The sequence below is a fragment of the Betta splendens genome, chromosome 5, assembly GCF_900634795.4.
Source record: "Betta splendens chromosome 5, fBetSpl5.4, whole genome shotgun sequence".
Classification (NCBI taxonomy): Eukaryota; Metazoa; Chordata; class Actinopteri; order Anabantiformes; family Osphronemidae; genus Betta; species Betta splendens.
In genome coordinates, this window is record NC_040885.2 from 5,578,013 (window position 1) to 5,600,409 (window position 22,397).

Below are 22,397 nucleotides of genomic sequence, written 5' to 3' on the forward strand. Positions count from 1 at the left end.
CTATGCATATCAGGATGTGGGGGGTGGGGGGTGCATCGGAGGAAACTCAGATCGTGTTCGAAGGCCAGATCTGTGTTGCCTCCTTTCCTGCTGACCTGGAATAATACACATGGAGAAACCTGCTCATCGCATTGTTGTGCTGTTTAGATTCATGAACTGCAGCTGAGACAGATGTCTGAAGAGAAGATGGGTGGAGCCAAAGAATCTAAGCACAGAAGGGGATTTCCTTTTAAAAATGAAACGTGGCCACATGCTGTAATGCAATAAGAGTAGCTGAGGTTACTACAGGGCAGGGTCCAACAATGCAGGCAGTAATGTGTTAATGGACAGTCTGAGGCTAATGCTTGATTTGATGCCTTGAGGGCTTGTGTGACTTCACCTCTGGCCTGATTGGAAGCTGACTGGATACAGGAATCAGAGCAAAGCATTTACATTCCTTCATGTGTGTTGCTGACGATGCCTTCCTCATGGAAGCTGAAACATCTTCAACATCTGTGCTACTATTTTATCCTGTGTGTTATTAAATCATTGTGTCATCTGAAATTAAATGTTTGTAGATTAACAATGCACTGGAAGGTAAAGCAACAGTACAATACTGTGTTTCACCCAGACCTCTGTCTGTTCTGCCCAGAGCTCCACTAGTTAAAAAAAATGGTCAGCTAAATCAGCTGATCATTAACTATTAACCAACTAATAGAGAATCATTTTGTCCATAAAAGTGACATATTAAAATGTTTTGTTCTCTCAGACTAAGAGAGAAACGCTAAAATCCCCACACTATCATTAGGTATGACATCCTGTCATGAACTTTGATTAAAAATCATTTAACTTCTAATGTTTAATTAGCGAAACAGCTTCTGTGGATCACGCTGCCCGTGGGAGGGTTCATCCCACAGGCCAGATCCAAAAGGAAAGGTTGCTGAACATCACGCCATAAATACAATGGTAACATAATGCAGCATGTGTCAGATGTGTGTCCTGTTGTGTTGTGTCAAACAGGACTAACTCTAAAATCACACTCTGGTCTTGGACTGCATCACATTTAACATCATTTGTGCCAATGAGTGTCAGAATCAGAAACCAGAACCTGGAAATAACTACCATCAAGTGTGAACTATGTCTGTTACAGGTATCAGATACACTTTTATCCAAATTGTACAATAGTGCTATCACTCGGAGATCAGCTGGTTGTTCCGTCCGAGTTCACAGAACACAACAACATACATGTGTAGTAAACAGATTAAAATTGGCCGAAGCCTGGTGGGAGGCCACGACACTGCCGGGAAATGCTGCCACTTGGTGGTGAATGTGAAAATGCAAAAACGGTAAACAAAACTAGAAAAGAGTCTCAGCACGAGTGCAATTCGTTCGTCGCTTCGGCGAACATCGGAACTTTGACCACGAGCTCGATCTTTCTTTGCAGTAGATGCGTTAAATCTGAAACAATACGATTCAAATTAAGGTCGAACCGCGAAGGTTACACAAGTTGTGCAGCTATTTAGTGCTGCGGAATTACGTATATGTTTAGGACTCCTTCTAAAACAACAATTTCTCACCATTTTATCATATTTTGAAAATGTAAATACATATACAATTACATTATTTTATTTTGCATTGACTTTAGCATTCATTAGATATACACTAACATGAATATATGCATCAAACTATATCTGTCTATGTAACCGCACAGACTGGTGGGCAAAATGTAGTAGTGTACGAGGAGCATTGAACGCAACATTATTTCCTGGTCAAAGAAAATATCGTCAGTAGCAGCCAAAGGCAGATTAATGCATTTCACACCAGCGTCTACGCCCGACATTCTCTCTACAACTTATTTATCAAGTTATGACGGCGTAGACGACGATTCAGCGATGATTTGGGAATATCTCTCCGCGACTCGACGACTCGGAAATCCAGCGGGCGCTGCGAGCGAGGTAATGTTAGCAGACAAGCTAACGTTAGCTTAGCGCTAACTTACATTTAGCGAAGTAGCGACACGGCTCTGATTTGTTTGTTTCTTCCCTCGACTCGTTCAGCTCACAGGCCAACAATGCTTTAGCATTCGAGATAAACATGTAACTTTGAATATGTGTCTTTAGCGGGCTGTAAGCACACGAACATAGCTCATCAACAAGTGGTTTTTATTTTGGTGTGTGGGTGTTTCGCTATTTGAGAGGAGAGAGCAATCACTTCGGTCGATTGGCCGCTGTTGTGTGGGGACCTGCGCCCGATGACGGCCTCGCTGTTCGCTAATGTCAGTTACATAAGGCTCGTCAGTAATCTTATGTCCCTGGCAGCGGTTTGACGCCAGAGACAGTGGGGTCAGATTGCGTGTATGTCTCCACCAGAGCAGGTCTGGATGAGTCAGGGCAGATGTACTAGTCCCAGTAAGAAGCTTACACACATGCTGACAAGCCATAGCGCACACTTCATAGTCAGATAGTCAGACACACACACACACACACACACACACACACACACACACACACACACACACACACACAGGGCAGTGTGGACTGCAGGAATGTGGTACATAAATCCGTTAGATCTAAGCTTTATCTAACAGACAGGGCGGCCTCTTTTCATACACAATCAATACAACTGGAGTTGATGGGATTTTACAATAGTGTCAGTCTCCACTGGATCAGAACACAAGAACAGCAGCCGTGTGGGAGGCAGCCATCGACAGATGAGCGCTGGTGATGCTGGAGGCTCGAGCTGCCACAATGTCAACCTGTGGAACTGGCAAACTATGGCACAAGTACTTACATGAATAACTAGAGGGCATGGTGAGCAGAGACCAGAAGAGCTCTTCCTGTTTGTGTGGACCAAGGCACATTTTGAACAGTGTCTGTAGATACCAGGAGAAGGTTTGTCATGTTTGCTATTTGTATATGCCTCCACAGGCTGATAAAGGAGGTGCAGTACTGTGGGGCATGTTTACCTGACACAGGCTCAGTAAATAGGTGTGATACCTCCATACTGGCTAACAACATGTCTACCTGGGGGAAGTCCTACAGCTAATTATGGGTCCACAACATGTTTATTAGTAATCATAGCCATATGTCTTCTATTGATAAATTGGTTCAATCTTGATTTTATTGCCCAGGGTGTAAAGGAGTCAGTTAAGTGCAGTTCAGCTGTAGTCCATTTTGCCTTTTAATATTCAGATTTATGCGTTTTAGTTTTGTCTGGATTTCTTTGTTTACTTTGAGAGTAACTTTAGATACATCTAGTAAATTATAAATTACACATGCAGTGTTGTTCAATTAATCAGCAAGATACTGAACACTTTAAATGATAATACATATGTTAACTAGTTGCTATGTGTTTTGTTTATTTTGGAACTAGATGCAGGGGCTCACAGCAAAGACGTGTTGACACTGAAATCAGTGTTGTGTAATAATTCTACCTGCGTGTTACTTTTCTGTCTGCAATGTTCACACTTCTGCTTTCTCTCTGACAGTGTCTTGTCTGACTTATCAGCAGGAAGCTCTTCCTGATCTAATTTGCTTTGGGGAACAACAGTCAGTAGATAAGACTGACAGGTGTTTTACTGGTCTTGGATTTTCTGATGTTCAAAACAGCACATACCTTAAATGTCACAAACTACTGAAAAGTGCAACATAAGAAATGAGAGAGTTGTTATTCCAACAGATTCAGTACACAATTTCATGGCATGGCTAGGCTCTAACCAACATGCTTTATGATCTAAGAGTAACAATGTAATGATTTCGTACTGAAAGATAATGTAGAAGTTAACGCTCTCAATACAAAATAACAACTAAACCTTGGGCTTAATTCAGTGTTTGACTTTGTGTGTAGCTGTTTAATCAGTGGTGAATAAATTCAGAGCACAAGTGTGTTTCTTGCCCTGCTTTCATGCACCTCAGTCCTCACAGTCCACTCCGACCTAGAGTCTGTGTGTCCAGCTCTCTAGTGATTGGGTACTTGCCTGCTGCAGGGATGCATTACTGACGGGCGTTGTGAATTCCTCCATGGGCGTGGACCTGACCCTCAACTGGAGATCCTTGAATCAGTGAGCCACAGTGTGGTCAACTCGCTGCAACACACTTCACAGGCAGCTCTGAATGTCTTAGAAGCAGACTTTGTTTAAGGTGACGCGATGCTTTCTGATTGAAGCAATTCAGTAACTTTGAGTGTATGTTTGGCAGGCGTCCTCTTGTCCCTCCCACCAGCACTGCATCCCCACACTGAATCTGTTAGTGGCCCACAGTAGCACACTGTGACAACGTTCACCCATGAGAGCAGGTCAATCATTAACACAGTTCTTTGAACTGCTTTTCTTCAGTTCCTTATCATTTCTAATCCACTAACATCCACCACAACAGCCATGGTTTTGTTTGACCTTGACAGTAAATGCATAGCCACGCTACACTGCTAAGCCACATCTGACAAGTGTTTGCAGAAGGAATTTTAGTTGAATGTTCTAGTTTCTGATTAAACAGCTTCTTGAGGCCAATGTGACACCATGTGTTGCTCTAGGACAGTGTTTCCTAGCCTGGGTTTGATCCAACCCTAGGGGTTCGGCAGAGGTCAAAGCACAAGACACGCCCCCAACTCATATGATTCGTGATGACACGCCCCGCTTGGCGATCATTGGCTGCAGATGATCCAGCTACATTGCTTGGTCAATCTGTGCTGCAGGGAATTTGGCACTAGTGTTGCCAGACATAGAATAATTAGCCTATTTATACGATAGTTTTGGGGTCTGTACGTTCTATAATATCGTAGAGCCAATATAGGATCAGTTTCACACCTCTTTTCGGCTAGTTTTGATTTTGTTTTGATTGAAGCGCACGTCACCAGAAACTGTTTTCACGTAGCTGATTGGCTCCTCCCCTTTGTCAATCACATCAGCAGCTCTGCTGATTGGTTCGATGATCCGCTCGTGTTTGTTTGCACAGTTTTACCGTTCATCCAGCGTGACGAAAAGAGCGAGGATTTTGAACGTGTGTTCAGAACGGAACCAAACTACTGTAGTAAACTAAAAGCCTCTGGTGGTTCAGAGGCTGGTGAGGAAACAAAATCGAATGAGGCCGAATCCTTTTGCCACTGTGGTGTGACATTACAGTGTTAAAAACATGTAAAAGTAAACAGTAAATATTATTGTAGCGGTGTAGCCTGATGGAAATGAGGTGAGTTCATGCATTGTATTGGTTTTGTTCTTTGAACACAGTGCTATTAATACGCAAGTCCTTTTGTGAACCAGTAAAACATATATCTTATGTCTTGAATTAAAAAAAATATATCATAATTTATATTTCAATAAAGAAGGGTTCGGTAAATGTCCATATGAAACTGGTGGGGTTCAGTACCTCTAACAAGATTAAGAACCACTGCTCTTGGATAGTGTTTTAAGAACAGAGCTACACTTTTGGAAAGTTCTCATCCTTGGGTTGGATTTGAGAGATAAGTCTCTTTGTTTTAATCAGTGTTTCACGCTCCAACTCACCAGTGGAAGCAGTAGATGGGAATTACTTGAATGGTATTTAACTGTATCCAGCTGTCAGTGAAACAATGCTTTATTCAGCAGGGGAAGGTTGCATTATCCTAGAATCTGGCGGCTGCATGAGGAAACAGGCCTCGTAGCAGCGAGTGCACAAGGTGCTGTAAAACAAATGCTTGTTTCACTATTGCACTAGATATCTGACCATACTCACTATCACAGCTGTCAAGGAGGATCCTCACTGCTCACAGGGAACTGATAAACAACATTACGATAATTGCTCCATTTGTGTGATTTGTGAGACTGATCATTCTCACTGTGACCTTTGTTTCAGTGAGAGACATGGACAACTCTGTCACGCTGTGGCAGTTCCTTCTCCAGCTCCTGTTGGACTCCAGCAACGAGCAGTTAATCTGTTGGACCAATGAGGAAGGGGAGTTTAAACTGCTGCAGGCAGAGGAGGTGGCCCGGCTGTGGGGAGCCCGCAAGAACAAACCCAACATGAACTACGACAAACTCAGCAGGGCTCTCAGATACTACTATGACAAGGTACACAGTTGTGATCTCAGCCACAGCTCCTTTGTTTGTTATACACAACTGAACAATATGGAAAACGCCACAAGCGTCATATAGATGTAAATGCTTTAAATGAATAGTGGAGGTTAGCTCAGTAGAGCATTGGCTTGGGAAGTGAAAGGTCCTAGGCTCGAGCCCAGCTTCTGGGTCCTTGAGTAAGACACTTAGCACCATCTCCCTGAGCGTTGCTCTCTTAGGGTATGGATCAAATTGCAGAGCTCCCCACTGTGGGAATTATAAGGGAATTTCCTTCCTTATGTATGTGTCATTTGAGATCTAGAATTGGATGAAAGTGAAGACAGTCATTTAGTGACACAGTTTGAGGGAATGGAACACACATCTTTATTCTGTGTTGCATTGTTTCACCTGTACATGAGAAGGTAACATTAACCTCAGACAGGTCATTCTGGATCAGTGTTTATTATGAGTGTCTGTACGACGTGTGTTGGGGAAGATTAGTTCGTCTAGATGAGGTCGCCTCGAGGCTGAGTCATGCCATCTGGATGTATTGGACCTTTTATCTCTGGACATGTGTCGTATGTGTGCTATTTAGCAACGTAGGCAGGACAACACTCTCTAGGTTGGTTTCACTTCACTCCATTAACAGGCTCATTATGTGACAAGCTACTGAGTCCAGATGCTTTACAGTGGTATTGCAAATGTTTTGATGATGCTGGAGAAGACACTGGTCTGACTCTATCATCAACACAAAAACAAAAGCAACTCTACACAAGAATGAATGGGGCATAGCAGAAGGTTATGGAAATGATGCCATGACACACACACATTGTTTACAATGTGTGTGTGTCATGGCAGAGTAGTGTATGTCAAACGGGTGGTGATTGTCACCAGTGGTAAGAATGAGCAGGCAGGGCAGTCTGGGTAGCATTTTGCTTAAATACAGTAATTATAAGACACCAGATGAGCACCACTGATGCAAACCATAATATACAGGTAGATAGGTGCACTAGCAGATGGCCGAACTCAATGTATAGAGCAGCCCTGTCTGCCTAAGCGCCTGGTCGTGTGGGAGCGGTGGCTGCTAGTTTGGTGCAGACAGGAAAAACACTTCTCTGCGGTTGTGCTCTTCTATTTTTTGCTTCTAGCAGTACTTTAGTAAGGGCAAGACTCTTCTCTCACTGACAGTAGATATGTGATGTTTTCACCCAAACTAACTTTGCATGTGCTTTTCTGTGTTTTACAGAACATCATAAAGAAGGTGAACGGTCAGAAGTTTGTGTATCGCTTTGTATCTTATCCTGACATCCTGAAAGGAGACACTGCTAACCGAACAGACGGTGGGGATGTTGGAGCTGGGCCCATCCCTTCCGTAACAAGAAGGGACAGCATGCTGCAGGAGGGGGAGTCTGGTGACAGAGCTAAGGCAGGAGGTGGTACAGCAGCTCTGGGCGCCAACTCCAAGCAGTCCAACCGTAACGACTACATCCACTCTGGCTTGTATACGTCCTTTACACTGAACTCGCTCCAAAATGGACGCCAGCTCTTTAAATCCATAAAAATGGAGAACCCAGCAGAGAAGATTGCTGAGAAGAGGGGTCCTGCTGCCCCTGGCCTGAGCCAGGAAGCATCGTCCCAGGCACCACAGCCAACTGTCTCACCATCCGTTATTAAGTTTGTCAACACCCCTCCAAAACCAGCACCAGCACCGCCTCCTCAGGCTGCCATGGAGCCAGCTCTGATCAACCATCTGGATCCTCTGCAACCTCCATCACAGAGGACTGAAGAAATCAACACACACTCCTCACTACCAGCGCAGCCAATGTACTCCTTTGAACACATCCGCACATCAGAAACAGCATATAGCTTAGCAGACCTGCCCTCAACCAGCCCCACCTCGACCCTAGTGCCGGACTCCTCGCAGGAGCTGGTGATTGACAGCGATATCGAGTCATCTCAGCCTGCGGATGTTGAGGCCCCAGAGCCCACAGGAAGTCAGCAGCAACAGAAGGTGAGTGTAGTGTCCATACAAATACCTCTTGGTGTTTAAATTGCTATAACGTCTTTGCATAAACCAAACAAACAAAGCATGTAGATAATATGTGCTGCTGTTTCGTTAGCAGCTCTTCAGCAACACATTGCAGCAGGAAACAATTTAAGGAATAACTTTCAGTAATTGTACTCGGGACAAATGTCAATTGTAAAAAAACGAGGTGTCTGTGTGTTCACCAGGGGGACAGTGGTGTCAGTCTGTCTGGAGATGAGACCAGTTTGGTAGACACTGAAACCAGTTCGTCTTCAGTGAGCAGCTGCACAACGATCAGCACCCAGATCCCTGGAAAGACACGCAAGCCACCAAAAGTGCTACAGATCAGCCCCCCAGCTCTGCTGGTCACCGCATCAGACTTCTCCCCCATGAACCTCTGCAGCCCATCTCTGCCCACTGCCTCTCTCACACCAGCAGTGTTACAGGTGAGAGCGTTGCCTGATGTTTATCCAGCTGTGCACTGACCTTATACAGGTCAGAACGGCTGAATGGTTGGGAGTTATTGTGTAAAAATAAATTGTAGAAGTTAGTGGTGTTTTTGTGACAATATTCCTGGATTTATTTCTATATTTCCTTTTTATTTTCTCATTATTTCGTTTTTAGCACCATTTACAGATTGACCTGCAAAACAGAGTAATTTTATAGCATCTAAATGGTCTTTTGTAGTGCTACTGTAAACATGGTTTGAAGCTTCCTTTGATTGTAAACCACCTTAAACATTATATCTATGCAGTTAGAGAGAGGGAGACAGCCCTTTAATGGCTGACGGGGTCAGAATGTCTGCCGTGATGTGCTGGAGACACAAACATGCAGTTTGTCTGCTGAGTGTTTTGGCACAGTGCTGTGAAATCTGTCAGGAGTCACACTTGGCTGATGATGAGCTACAGTATCATCCTGTGATGCAGATGAATGCATAACTGCAGTAATGCTGAGCTCTTTTTCTTCAGACTCCCACTCTGTTGCTAACTCCCAGTCCACTGCTGTCCAACATCCATTTCTGGAGCACGCTCAGTCCCGTCGCTCCGCTCAGCCCAGCCACACGGCGCCAGGGAGCCCACCTGTTCCAAGTCAGTACATCAGCATGTCTCATCTCTCTCTGGTTCAGTCTATGTGTCAAGCATCTTAATACCTTTCTCTCTGTTTTCTTAGTTCCCAACAGTCCTCACCCCCCAGTTCCAGATCCCTGTGCACAGTATGGATGGGACCAACACACCTGGCCCCATTTCACCAGACCCTCAGAAGACATAGGAATCAACCCACCCTCGCACCCAGCTCCGTCCCCCGCTCGTACATCAGGACCATCCTGCAGAAGCTCAGTCATTACCATTCCCCTCTCTGGCGCTGTAATCACTGCCACACGATTCACACTACAGCCAGCTGTGTGGAGGGAGGATTTGATCGACAGCACACTGTTTGTTTCTCAGCTTTCGTGCCCTGAGGTGTGTGTGTACTTACATACGCCTGATACACACTGACGCCACCACCTCTATGCACAGATTCACTTAGTTTGGCTTGTTGGGATTCTCAGTCACAACAATTTGAGGGATGGAGGGATTTCCATGGCAACAGTTGATGCATATGGATGGAACCCTTAGCAGCAACCGTCTGCTTCACACTTGGACACAGACCAGGATTGCGGATATCAGAATCTTTGCTTTTGAGGAGTTTGCTGAGCTTGTGCAACCGTATTACTGCCAAAAAGAGACAAACGTTCCCTTATCGGTGTCTACACCGTCTCTCTGCTCCTTGTTGTGCTTTGTCCTTGGCATTTAGTCTTAATGAAGAGGAGCAGCCTCTTAACCTGCATTTTTACCTACCACTCTCGTCACTTCAACCCACTTCAGCTTAACCTTCAAGCCTTGTCCCCGCTGCTCTGAAATATTGACCAACTATAGCCATGCCCAGGAGGACTTACCTTCACTGTCTTATTGTGAGGTGGTGACCTGGGGTTAACCTTGAATGCCTCCTATTGTGTGTGTGTGTGTGTGTGTGCGTGTGTGCGTGTCTGTGTGTGCGTGTGTGTGTGTGTGTAGAGTAGAAAAGCCCTGAGAGCCAGTGATGCCTGGTCTATATTCAGCCAGTAAATCTTTCAGGTTGGGAATGAAAGACAATGAAGCCATAATACATTTAGTGCAAACAATTATTATTTTAGGTTTCTCAGTGTCAGAATAGAAAGAATCAAAGAATAGTTCAGCATATTCATGAAGTCAGTCAGTCTGCTCACCCAAACCTTTGTTAAACCTGAAGCGTGTGGGTTTACTGGGTGTCCACAAGTCGTCTCACTCGTCTCTGTTGGGAACTAAGAGGCTTCTTGCACTATCAGTGCAGTGTATTTAAGATCAGATTAAAACTTATTAGTTAGACCGGCCAACAGTCCAGCCTGAACCTTTGCCTCGCCTTAGCCATCTGAAACCTATTAACCTTTAACCTAAAGCCCTCTTTACAAGATCAGCCATGTAAGAGTTACACCTGTCTGTAAAAGAAGCCATATGTTTGAGACACAGTCTCAGTAGGTAGAACCAGGCCAGTGTGTGTTTACATGACATGACGTGTCAGTCTCTAACCCAGGAATGGATGACCAGCAGATCCTACAGCAGGGAGCTGGCTTTCACTCAGACCGTTGCTCCTCTGCCTGCAGTCCGTCACTCATGGATAAACGGTGCCTTACCACAGCCAAGCCCAAGTTTACCTCCCAAACACGGATGGAGCTCTGTCATGGAAAGCTGGTAGAGCTTAGACTTTATGCCATGTGTGTGTGTGTAGACCAAACCAGGGATGTGCGACCTGCAGGAGCCAGCGCTGCAGGGTTCTTCAGGATGCATTCTTGTACATATAAACTGCAACATGGGTAAATATGCATAGCATGTCAAAGAGCTGGTTTACATCTACATGTCTAGGGTCTATTCAGATGGCATATAAAAACACAGACACACATATAAATAAATATATATATATATATATATATAAAAACCTTTTTGTGCGTAATCTCCATTTATTTTCCTGTAACGTTAATAGAACTTAGATTCATTTCTATTTTTGTAATGGCCAGATGTTGAGGTAGTTGTCTGCTCTTTTAGGTTCCCTTATGCATGTGTTCATGTTGTTTTCCTCTTGTGCATTTGGGAGGTGGGAATCAAAGCCTTATGGGGAGACATCACAAGCTACGTTTTCTATTTCAAGTGTTTTGATATAGTGTTGATATTGTACATGCAGATGTTGTGATGGGACGTTTGCACTTAATACTTCGGGGTCCTGTAGTAACGGAGTTTGTCGCTTTTCTATTACACTTTGACAATGTTGTTGTTTGCTTACTGAGAAAAGTATATTTTCCCAAAGGGAGGAAACAGATGTGCACTTCTTTTATATGGCAAAACAGAGTAAAAACTAATCTTATATAGTAAATCAAGAGGACTGTAATTAGGCACTATCACATGATATTTATTTATTTGATTTTAGAGTCGAGCCCAGTAGACTTGATTGCTTCTAAAGCATTTTTGCAGAACCTTTAATTAAAACACTTTAACAAAGCTGGAAAATGTCCCCAAAGCCCATTCACAACTTTCCTCCTCTGCCTTTTTTTGGACCGATCATTCTTACCCTTCTCTTCGTTTTGTATCCTTACTTACCCTCACATGTAGTGAAGTTCTGTTTAAAAGGAAATAATGCAGTTTTTGGTTTTGTTCTGTCCAGCTCTATTTGTTTGACGCTATTTGAAATGTTTACAAGCTGCTTGTCTTAAGTGGCGTATCGATGTGCGAGGTGTGGAGGAGGTGTTTATAATGGAAGACGTACTTTAGGTGAGACCAATAATAAAAGATCTCCAACTAAACATGACGTGTTATTGGCTGTGGGTCTTCACTAGCAACAAAACGTCTAGTGTTTATCACATTCTACAGTTATACTGATGAGGCAAATCCTGATTCAGAAGTATCTCCATTCAATCTATATGTGAGTTGTAATGTGCTGGAGATGATTTAATTCAGCACCGGTCTCTCTGGACCTCTGCTTTGGCTGAAGAGAGTCCAGCTGCATGCAGGAAGTTTCCTTTGGGTCGTTCTGTTCCCAGTGTCGTCGGGTCTTGCACAGATCCATTGGTCACGAGCCTCCGGTCTGTGGCCTCTCTTTGAGGTCTGTGTCTTGACACGAGTCTAAAAAGGAAAAGCTTATTATTTATTGGCTTCCAAACAGACGCTGGCCCATTACACCATTACAGGTTCAATGAAGAAATGCATTGGGAAACCTTCGTTTGCATTAAGGCGCTAAACTGTGATTCTGCCCAAGTAACCTGGGACTGACCTCTTCGAGCAGAGAACATAAAAAAAGAACCTTAGAACTGAATGACCGTGACAGAGATCGGACAGAAGAACATGGCTTCCACACGGCAGCTGCCACAACTCATGACCCACTGTATGACGTTTGAGCAGGAACACAAGTTCTGAGAAGCTTCAGATCACGCACAACAACACAAGACCAACAGAATGACAGAGGGCTGAGCAAACGTTGGGCATTAAAAGTACCCAACACGTGTCTAATCACACTCCTCCGGAGGACATGAGTGCAGTCACTCCACAGTCCAACTCCTCCGTCCACTCCCTACGTCTCTGCTGCCGCCACCACCGCGTCCTTCACGCTCCATACGCCTGCTTTGCTTCTACGCTCTGAGTCCGGTGACATCAGTGCAACACACTTAGCTGGGATGTGTTTACCTGACTGGCAGCTTCTGTGGATGCGCTGGACGTAGAGGAGGAGCAGGAACAGCCCGAAGCCAATGAAGGACGAGACTGTACAGGACAGTAGGAAGGAGTAGCTGCCCTGACTGTGGATGACCTGCAGGAAGACGCACGCACACGCACGGGCACGGGCACGGGCGCACACACACACGCACACACACGCACGGACGGACACACACACGCAGGCATGCACACGCACGGACACACACACACACACACACACACACACACACACACACACACACACACACACACACACACACGCATGCACACGCACACACACACACACACACGCATGCACACGCACAGGCGCACACACACACACACACACACACACACACACACATGCATGGACACACACACACACGCATGCACATGCACGGACACGCACACATAGGCATGCACACGCACGGACACACACACAGACACACACACACACACACACACACGCATGCACACGCACAGGCGCACACACACACACACACACGCATGCACACGCACAGGCGCACACACACACACACGCATGCACACGCACAGGCGCACACACACACACACACACACACACACACATGCACATGCATGCATGGACACATACACACACACGCATGCACATGCACGGACACGCGCACACACACACACAGGGACACATGCACACACAAACACACACACACAAACACAAACACGCACACACACACACACAACAGATATTACTGACTGACAAAACTGCTCAAGTCAAAGTTCCTACCACTTGAAGACACTTAAAGTACGAGCTGACTCATGAAGAGCTCAGAATGCACTGATTCTCTATTGATTAAATAATCTCCTGTCTACACGCCCTCCAGCTGCTGAGAAGCCTCCACAGCGATGGTACATTTGCAGTGAAGTGTCTTTGACTGGTGCACGTGTTCTTACTCGCTGTAACTGACATTAGTTCCCTTTTGATTATTTTGTTGAAGTTGTGCCAGTGACACCGTGTGGAGCACAGAGGCTTTGCTCTGTGACGTGACGCCTCCAGAGGAAGGTTCACAGCAGGACACTGTCCAGCTTCACATGGGCAGCGCTCCATAACCCTATGGCTAACTAATCACTATGGCAACGTCAGAGCGCTGAATATGTTGGGACTAATTAGGTCTCTGCTAAAAAGTCATTATTCCTGCACACGTCAGAATCTGCAGTTCCATCCAAACTGGTGTCGTAGTTTAGTTCACAGCGGTGCAGGACTCACCAACCCAACCAGCAGCTGCAGGATCATCTCTCCTGTGCTGGCGCTGGTCACCAGGACCGTCGTGGCACAACCTTTAACAGCAACACAACAGCAGGACGACACAGTAACATCATGAGCACAGGAACCAAAGCATAGATAAAAGTTCAATGATTAGTTTGACTCATTAGTAGAAGCAAAGTTACTAAAAATTAAATTAAAAAAAATTTAAAATTACTCTGTTTAATAAAAACAACACCTTCTTTTTGTGTCATCTGTCAATACGTGATACCACTGATTATCAATAATAGACATAACACTTAATCAAATGTTATAATTACAACATAAACATAAACAAATCCCATCTTTTTGGTTGTATTGTTCTGATCTGGGTCTATTTCAGCATATGAATTCAGGTTTCTGTCTCTTCTCACCCTTGTAGTCCAGCATGTCCTCTGTAAAGGCCAGCATGGAGGGAAACACGCTGCTGATGCACAGGCCCAACATGCACGTGCCGACGAACAGAAACACGGAGCTGGTGTAGAAGATGATCAGCAAACACTGCACCAGTATGACGCCAGTCTGAGAGAGAACCAGTGTGAACACGAGGAAGGGGCCCTCAGGCCACTCTGGCACCGTGGGCCTCAGTGACTCTGTTTTGTTATAATGTGAGTGACAGACGGACCAAACTGGACTGAATGTCAGCAGCTCAGACTGTTTTTTTTAGCAACAATTAGTCTCAGATACAGTACAAGTTTGTCTAATCAGCACCAGCATCACTCATCTTATTACATCAGTAGCCGGGTGCTCATCCTGGTCCTCCTCCTGATCCGATCTCATTGTTTTATGTACATTTCCACCCTGTCAAATGTTTAGTCACTCTGCTGCCTGACACACATCTATGTCCACCGCTCCACCCACCAGACTGAAGGTGAGCAGCCTGGGTGCAGTGTATCTACAGGACAGGTAGATGGAGGCCAGCCGCCCTGCAGTGATCGAGGCCCAGAATACGCTGTCCAGGCATCCGGCGGCCCGGTGGCCCATCAGCAGCGGAGGGGACACGGCGTAGGTGTAGACGAAGCCGGCGTAGGAGCCCTGCAGAGGCACACGCAGCAGAGTCACAGCAGCACAGTCCACTGGGAGTGGATGGACAGGAAGGCTGCTTACTATGATCCCGTCAGTGATGAAGAGGATGGCCCCGCCCAGAGCGTGGATGACGAAGAAGCTGGCAGGGCGGCCCCCAAGTTTGGCAAAGTTACAGCAAACAAGCAAACTGACGTGTCCTGGAGAGACGACACGAGTGGGCTCAAACACACACACACACACACACACACACACATGCGCGCACATGTACGCACACACACTGACACATCCTTACACACACACACACACACACACACACACACACACACACGCACAGACACACACACACACACACACACGCGCGCACGCACACACACGCACATGCACGCACACACACGCACGCGCACACGCGCACACACGCGCACACACGCGCACACACACACACACCCTCACCCTGGGCCCCGTCGCCAGCGCTGGACAGCTGCTCCCCGTCCAGCAGGCGCTGGCTGCTGCTGCACGGCACCAGCCTCTCGTAGCGCATCAGAGCGAGCACGGCTGCAGGCACCGGCAGCTGCAGGACACAGAGTGGGCAGCAACAGTGGGAGAGGGGTCTCCTGGCTCTATTCTGTGCCTTACAGCAGATTTTAAGGTAGTTGAAGCAATTTAGGCTTTCTGAACACTGAGCGACAGCTTTTCCTGTCGGCTGAAAACCTACATTAAAAAGGCGCTTCTGTTGAGGGCTCAGTTACTACTTTGGCCACGTCACCAGTGGATCTCCTGATTTTATAACAGAGAACAACAGCACAGTTGTTGAACTCCATTCTTTTAGGGCCATTTGGCCACTGACGTGCAGGAGGAAGTCATGAGACACTAGTGTGACCTAATAACGAGTAAGAACAAAGCTTCAGCCTGAGAACAAAGATGCTGCTGTGGAGTCTGTGCAGAAACGTTAGCTGCTCCATTAACAGCAGCTTGTGAATGCTAACATTTACTGTAGACGCTAGTGTCCGATGCCACAGCAGCGTTTGTTGGACTAATAATAACCACACACCCCAAGTGTAAACGTCGGACGGCAGCAGCAGGTAGAGAGTAAAAACTCAAACATTACCTTAATTCCAATTTAATGTCTAACAAATATTGACGCATTCAGCTCAGTATCAGTGAATTAGCACTTAGCTTGTGTCTCACATTAATTCATGTGGTGTCACATGCAAAATGAAGTGGGATCAGTGAAGCGGTGGAGAGAAGGAAACTCCATTCAGGGAATCTGACTTTGCCGATGAGCAGGACGCGTTTCAAAGCGCGTTAATGGAGCGACGTGACAGGAAGCATCGCACCCAAACGGCAGCGCTGCGAAGGTCCACGCGGCGCCGACGCCAGCCTCCTCTGGCTGCAGGCTCGGTGCCAGCACATTATGATCCCACAGCCACACCTGCAGCCGCATTCACACTAACCAGAAGAACTGACACACACGTCCGTGTGACAGGGACTCACGTTGATGAGGGCCATGATCCAGAAGGCGAAGGACACCCTGGTCACCACCACCCCGTCCGTGTGCAGAGGATACTGGGACATGTTGTGCAGCGGCGTTCCCTGACCCACCAGGCTGCTGCGCAGGTGCTGCAGGTCCCACGCAGAGGACGAGTTGGTCGTCCAGTTGGCGCCCTGGACACAGTTGCCCTCTGACAGGAAGGGGTCGGCCACCAGGGGGCTGACCAGCGCTCCCAGGCCCGTAAAGAAATGCAGAGCCTGACAGAGAGAGAGAGGGAGAGAGAGAGAGAGAGAGAGAGAGAGAGAGAGAGAGAGAGACAGAGAGAGAGAGAGAGAGAGAGAGAGAGAGAGAGAGAGAGAGAGAGAGAGAGAGAGAGAGACAGAGAGAGAGAGAGAGAGAGAGACAGAGAGAGAGAGAGAGAGAGACAGAAGGAGAGAGAGGGAGAGAGAGAGAGGGACAGAGAGAGAGGGAGGGATAGAGAGGGAGAGAGAGAGACAAACAGAGAGAGGAAGAGAGAGAGAGGGACAGACAGACAGACAGACAGAGACAGACAGACAGAGAGACAGACAGACAGACAGACAGACAGACAGACAGACAGACAGACAGACAGACAGAAAAGGAGAGTCACTGGAGCGTGTGCGGTTCCGTTTCCACATCTGGCCTAGAGCCTCACGCACCTGCAGAAACACGGCGGAGTCCTTCTGGTACAGCCTCACCAGCTGCAGGTTGGCGGTGGTGTCGATCACCCCCATGGCGGTGCCTGCCATCGCCATGGCGACGGAGAGCAGCGCCACATGGCGGCACAGCGGAATGATGGCGAACACCAGCGAGATGGTGAGAGTGCAGCAGAGGAGGGCGGCGAGCGAGCGGCGCAGCCTGCAACACACAGCCTCGTCACTGAGCAGCTGGTCTGAGACCAGCGCTATCACCGCCCTCGGGCCTCAGCACCTGCAGCTTATCTGTACGGCCTGTTCTCTCCCTTTAACCTTGTCCCAGGTCGCTGGCAGTGCAGTCATGTGACACACGCTGTCAAACATCAGCTACCGGAGCGAGACTATTTGAATGAGAGAGGTTTGACATTCAAATGTCAGTCAGTCTGACACCAAACTGACACCGGCTTCAACCTCTTAGAACGTTTGATGCCTCCACTAGTGTCCGATGGAGCCAACACAACTGTGTGACTTTGTGTTGAGCAGCACGTGACCTACATGTCGGCACCAACAGAACACGGACAGAGGTGAACGGGCTGCTGCTTCAGGCGTAGAACATCTGTACCAGCGCGAGAAGAGACAACACAGAAACCTGACGCATTCACGAAAAGACGCTTCCATATGTGAGCCGTGCGTAATGAAACACGTGCTGCTTTCAATAAAGCAGACACATAAACTAATTAAAGGCGTGTTGTCGTGTGTTTCCATCCACCAAACCCCAAGCAGCCTCCTTCATGGCTGATCCTTCACAGAACCCGGAGCAGCGCAACCGTCACTCCACATAAACCCAACTCACGTTTTCCTGTAGAGACCTCCCGTGCTGCTGCCCACGAGCAGGAAGAGCTGCTGGCAGAAGAACACCCAGGTGATGCGCTGCAGCGTGGACTGGGTCTGACACCTCAGGTCCAGGACGGTGGGTCCCAGGAACGCGATGCACAGGCCGAAGCTGAAGAACACGCTCCAGTACGTGAGCGTTTGCCGCCAGTGGCGTTTGAACAGCGGCCAGATCCGCTCATCGAGGAGCTTCATGTTCGTTCTGTGTAGCTCGGGAGCTGCCGCTGGAGCCCTGTCACTCCAGCACAACTCGGTGCCAGACAGGAAAGTAAACAGAGCTCGGGCTGATCAGCTGGACGCGCTCCAGCTGGGTGCCTGCCGGCGCGCTGGCGGATGCGGCGCTGATTGGCTGCCGCTCCCAGGTCCCGCCCTCTCAGGCCAGTTTCTCATATCGACATCTCCAGCAGTAAAGTCCCACAGCAGATGGCGTCGCTCCCAACAGGAGCGGAGCGGGTCTGGAGAAGAGCTCCTTCCATCGGAGAGTGGACGATGACTGGTTTGAATGAGCTGCATAAAGTAATCACAACGGAAAACACAGCACCTCCACGTGGACAGACACGTGGACAGACACGTATCGAACCCACCTCTGGGTTCTGGACACCAAGCAGTGGTTCCGCTCACCCGTGGGGCGAACTGCGATAAACGCCTTCGCCACTAGAGACACAACGAGGCGTTCATCTCACCAGGTGAACAGGTTTCCACTGCTCACGCAGCTCACAGCCGTAACGGACTGACTGGACTTTATAGATAAAAGGATACAATTATTTTTTATCTTCCATTGCAGTTTAATTCCAAATTCACATTTTATTCAATTCACAATTGTTTTACTGTACATTTTCCAGCGCAGCCTGTTGCGCCATCTGCTGGCCGTCGGTGCTCTTACACCTCCGTCCTTCCAGACTTCATGCTGGCACAGATCATTACGTTAGCAGCCAGAAAGGAAAACACTGATGAACGTTTCCCAGAATGTCAATGGTTTATTAATTTACTCTTTGCCTGTTGGCGGCCACATTACATTCAATTTCTCATTTTATAACAGTGTAGACAAGTCACATAAAATATCACATCTCATACAAAATCTAAACTTTTATAAAACATTTAGACATCATCTGCATTTTTTAAACTTAATTTTAGATTCAGTGCTCTATTGTTTATTTAACAGCATAAAACTCACTGAGAAATATAATATACATATATATATATATTTGTTTTAATTTTAGTAATTAAAATAGCTTCATTTACCACAACTAGACACGTACAGTATTAATACTTCTGCCACTGAAGGGAGTGAGGGCGGTTTGTCAATGTGGCGTCCACAGCGCCGCATCCTGCTCCTGAACAGACAACATCATCCCTCCATCAGCTTCACACCAAGGACTGGCTACTGGCAGGATGTTATTGAGTAGGGTCACAGGTCACCTGTGGAGTCAGGCCGTCTCCACTGATCTGACTCTGCGAGGCTGTCGTAGAAGAAGACATGACGTGGGACTTTTATTCTGTTGTGACTTGTGACGGTTTTAGGACGCGATCGGGTCATTGGCAAGTAGTTGATTAAAGGAACACTGAGACATGAAACCATTCAGAGGCTGTAGAGCCGTTATCTGTGGCTGGGACCACTGTGCCCAGACTCGTCACCTGCAGAGTGGGGAACGAGGACAGGGAGGAGCTTCTCTGTCACTTCCTGTCACAGGTCAGATGAGCAGGTTAGTCTATAGGGCTGATCCACTGTTTTCCAGGAGGCCCGGCCTGGAAGCACGTCGGACCTCTGCATGCCAAGGATGGCGTCCCACACCTCTAGCAGAACCCTGAGCTGCCTTCACCTCACAGTGGAACCCAGTGCTTGGCAACAGGCAGTGGTCTATTGTTTGAACCTCCCAGCCATCACCACTGTGGAAGAGCCACCATCCCCACCTCATTATTGCATGTAGCTCATTGGAGAGACAGCAGCTTTATCACTTGGCTTTCAAGCAACACAAGTGAAAGTAGTTTGTATCAGAAGACGGCTCTAAAACGAAGGCAGAATGATGCAGTGGAGCCACAACGTCAGAATGACGAGGTGCAGACACGCCGTTCATTAGCAGGAACGTCACTCCTTACACACAACAACTGGACTGAACCAAGCAGGGTGCACGGTGCCATCTCCACTGACCAGTGTGTCCAGGGGCCATGATTCCAGCTGTGGTACCATCAGGTCTGGTTTGGACACATCAGGAAACCTTTCAGGTTAGAGGCAGCGTGTCTTCAATTCTGTGGTAACTACTCAAATATCCTACGACCTGAACAGCTGATCACATTACACACGTGTACAGATGGGAGTCGTTGGGACTGTACACAAAGAGATATTTGGATAAATCATTGTCAGGTATGAACCAATGACAGGTGATATGTTTCCATGCAGCTAAACCGCCCGTGTGGGGACTGGAAGAGTAATTGTAGGAAACCTCTCACTTATTCCGCCCAGACTTCATATTGCACTAAAGAGTGAACAGACATCACGTGTTCTTAATGGGTTGTACTGGGATCCTGTTCTGCAGCGTACTGGTCAGAGAGGGAGGGAGTGAACGAGGAGACACATTTCATCAGACACGCATACGTCTGGGCCCAATCCCAGTTAAGTCACAGAGGAAGCGTGAAGGACACTGAGGAAAATTTCAAATGTCAGTAAAATCAGTAGCTGTCACTCAACTCTACTTTGACTCAGGGTATGTTTGTGCCTAAAGCCGCTCGTGGCTGCAGGTCCAGCAGAGCTGAGTGAAGTGAAAGCACCTTCTTCTGTCCAGGCTTAAGGGCTTCTGGTACGATACAAGGTTTAAGCAGAACACAGGGACGGAGCAGCCTTCGGAGGACACTTCTGGTTTGTGCAAATCAGAGACTAAGTACAAACACAAGGCTACACTAGATCAGCAATAGAGTTCACAAGCCAGAATATCATGCAGTTTACTAAGGCAACTTCAAAACGTGGAGTCAAGCTGAAACACGAAGGATCTGTAGCAAGGCGTGAATACAGAGAAGCTTCCTGTTACAGAGGCGGAACTGATCCAACATGAGTCTCGTTACGCTTCAGATGTTGCAGTTATTAGTTATTAAGCAGCTCATGCTCATCTTTTAATTAGCCTCATTTTTGAGGCTATTAGTTTGGTCGGTTCCCGGTATTTCATACGCAGATTTCTATATACTGATATTTAATACGTTTACACTGGAACACGCAATGACAAAAAGAAATGACAAGAATCAACTGAACAAACCGAGAGCTCAGAATGCGTCGTTGGGGTTTGGAGGCACTGTTAGATTCTGAATAGACGGATGTGTTCAAGCTACATCTTGGTGATTTGGGTGAAGCAGCCATGATTCCAGATGGGGTCGCTACCGTGGATGTGCCTCAGGACTTCTACAAGCCTGTGTTGTTTGAGCTCTGACACTGACATGTGCACAGCAGGAGCATGTGTCTGTGGTGAGCTGCCATAGAATGAACGTGTGCATGCAGGCGTGTGGATCTCCTCCTCTCTGCTCCTCATTTAGAAGATGCTTTGTCTCCGGTTCTTTCCTCGACCTGAGAAGGAGAAAAGCTGACTCAGCATTATTTCAAATAGGCTTGTTAACATAGATTCACTAGTTCACCCACTATCCTGATATGTCTATCTATAATTATCTGTCTATAAATGTCTATCTAATCTATATCATCTGACAGCTTCCAGATTAGTTGCTTGAAGTTGCTCTGCTGCCTTGGTGCTGTCCAACTTGGCTTCCACAGCTGGGAGGTCAGTCACACGTCCAATGTGAAGAGTCTGCTCCGTCGTGTGTGGCACGCGGCTGCTTTCCCGCGGCAGGAACTCACCTAAAGGCTGGAACACGGAGCTGCGGTGGCCTGGGTCCTTCTGCAGCTGCAGCTCCCGCAGTGAAAACACGGAGGCTGCTGGAATGAGGAGGGCAGCGTCAGCACAGCATTTCCTCCTACTGCTCATCATCACTGCCTGTTGGGCCTGTTTCTCCTCTGATGCATCTCCCAGCTTGTATGTTTAGTCTATAGTCTGTGTTGCTTTGCACTTCCCTGCTTCACTCTTCACATTTGGTTTTTTTTGCACGTGCAGTGATCTTTATTTTAATTCTCCTGCTATGCAGTTATTTTGTTTGGTTTGGTTTTGCTACTTTTATTAGTTATTTGATCTGTATAAATCCTTCTGTTTCACATGCAGATGGAAGATATTCACTGGACATGTTGCACTTTTTGTGTTGCTCTATGCATTATATGGAATATTATAATGTATTACAATATTTTCCTGAAACTGATACTTTCCT

The 22,397-nt window shown here is 46.9% G+C and overlaps 3 protein-coding genes across 5 annotated transcripts in view; 1 reads left to right on the forward strand and 2 right to left on the reverse strand.

Moving 5' to 3' along the window:
* Positions 1-1,706: 1,706 nt before the first annotated feature.
* Positions 1,707-11,885, forward strand: elk4 (ETS transcription factor ELK4). 2 transcript variants are annotated; one of them, XM_029150248.3, is made up of 6 exons: positions 1,707-1,934; positions 5,805-6,019; positions 7,251-8,015; positions 8,237-8,476; positions 8,999-9,118; positions 9,201-11,885. In XM_029150248.3, exons 2-6 carry the CDS (start codon positions 5,813-5,815, stop codon positions 9,297-9,299), a joined length of 1,431 nt encoding a protein of 476 aa, XP_029006081.1. In that variant the 5' UTR covers positions 1,707-1,934; positions 5,805-5,812; the 3' UTR covers positions 9,300-11,885. The 2 variants fall into 2 exon arrangements, with proteins under 2 accessions (XP_029006081.1, XP_029006082.1); XM_029150249.3 differs by lacking the exon at positions 1,707-1,934 and adding an exon at positions 2,536-2,870.
* Positions 11,469-18,800, reverse strand: mfsd4aa (major facilitator superfamily domain containing 4Aa). Its single transcript, XM_029150247.3, has 10 exons — positions 18,064-18,800; positions 17,235-17,433; positions 16,560-16,814; positions 15,519-15,636; positions 15,150-15,265; positions 14,904-15,077; positions 14,417-14,564; positions 14,007-14,077; positions 12,758-12,878; positions 11,469-12,199 (listed from the first exon to the last, which is right to left on the reverse strand). The coding sequence occupies exons 1-10, from the start codon at positions 18,294-18,296 to the stop codon at positions 12,147-12,149; spliced, it is 1,488 nt and encodes a 495-aa protein (XP_029006080.1). The 5' UTR covers positions 18,297-18,800; the 3' UTR covers positions 11,469-12,146.
* A 258-nt stretch (positions 18,801-19,058) lies between these two features.
* Positions 19,059-22,397, reverse strand: part of cdk18 (cyclin dependent kinase 18) — a 34,621-nt gene continuing 31,282 nt past the window's right edge. The window contains exons 15-16 of one of the 2 annotated variants that reach the window (XM_055508849.1): positions 21,937-22,011; positions 19,059-21,651 (exon numbers count right to left, since the gene is read on the reverse strand). In XM_055508849.1, the coding sequence (XP_055364824.1) occupies positions 21,617-21,651; positions 21,937-22,011 (110 nt within the window). In that variant the 3' untranslated portion in view covers positions 19,059-21,616. Of the gene's footprint in view, positions 21,652-21,936; positions 22,015-22,397 lie in introns of both variants that reach the window. The other variant, XM_029151049.3, reaches the window with a different exon arrangement.

What these genes read in the sequence shown, in the direction of transcription:
- elk4 (XM_029150248.3), top strand. Translation starts at nt 5,813, where the DNA reads ATGGACAACTCTGTCACGCTGTGGCAGTTCCTTCTCCAGCTCCTGTTG. An exon ending in GAAGTCAGCAGCAACAGAAG is followed by an intron (nt 8,016 to 8,236) that starts GTGAGTGTAGTG and finishes TGTGTTCACCAG; the next exon opens with GGGGACAGTGGTGTCAGTCT. An exon ending in TCACACCAGCAGTGTTACAG is followed by an intron (nt 8,477 to 8,998) that starts GTGAGAGCGTTG and finishes CTTTTTCTTCAG; the next exon opens with ACTCCCACTCTGTTGCTAAC.
- mfsd4aa (XM_029150247.3), bottom strand. Translation starts at nt 18,296, where the DNA reads ATGAAGCTCCTCGATGAGCGGATCTGGCCGCTGTTCAAACGCCACTGG. An exon ending in GGAGGTCTCTACAGGAAAAC is followed by an intron (nt 17,434 to 18,063) that starts GTGAGTTGGGTT and finishes TGTGTGTTGCAG; the next exon opens with GCTGCGCCGCTCGCTCGCCG. An exon ending in TCATCACTGACGGGATCATA is followed by an intron (nt 15,078 to 15,149) that starts GTAAGCAGCCTT and finishes GTGCCTCTGCAG; the next exon opens with GGCTCCTACGCCGGCTTCGT.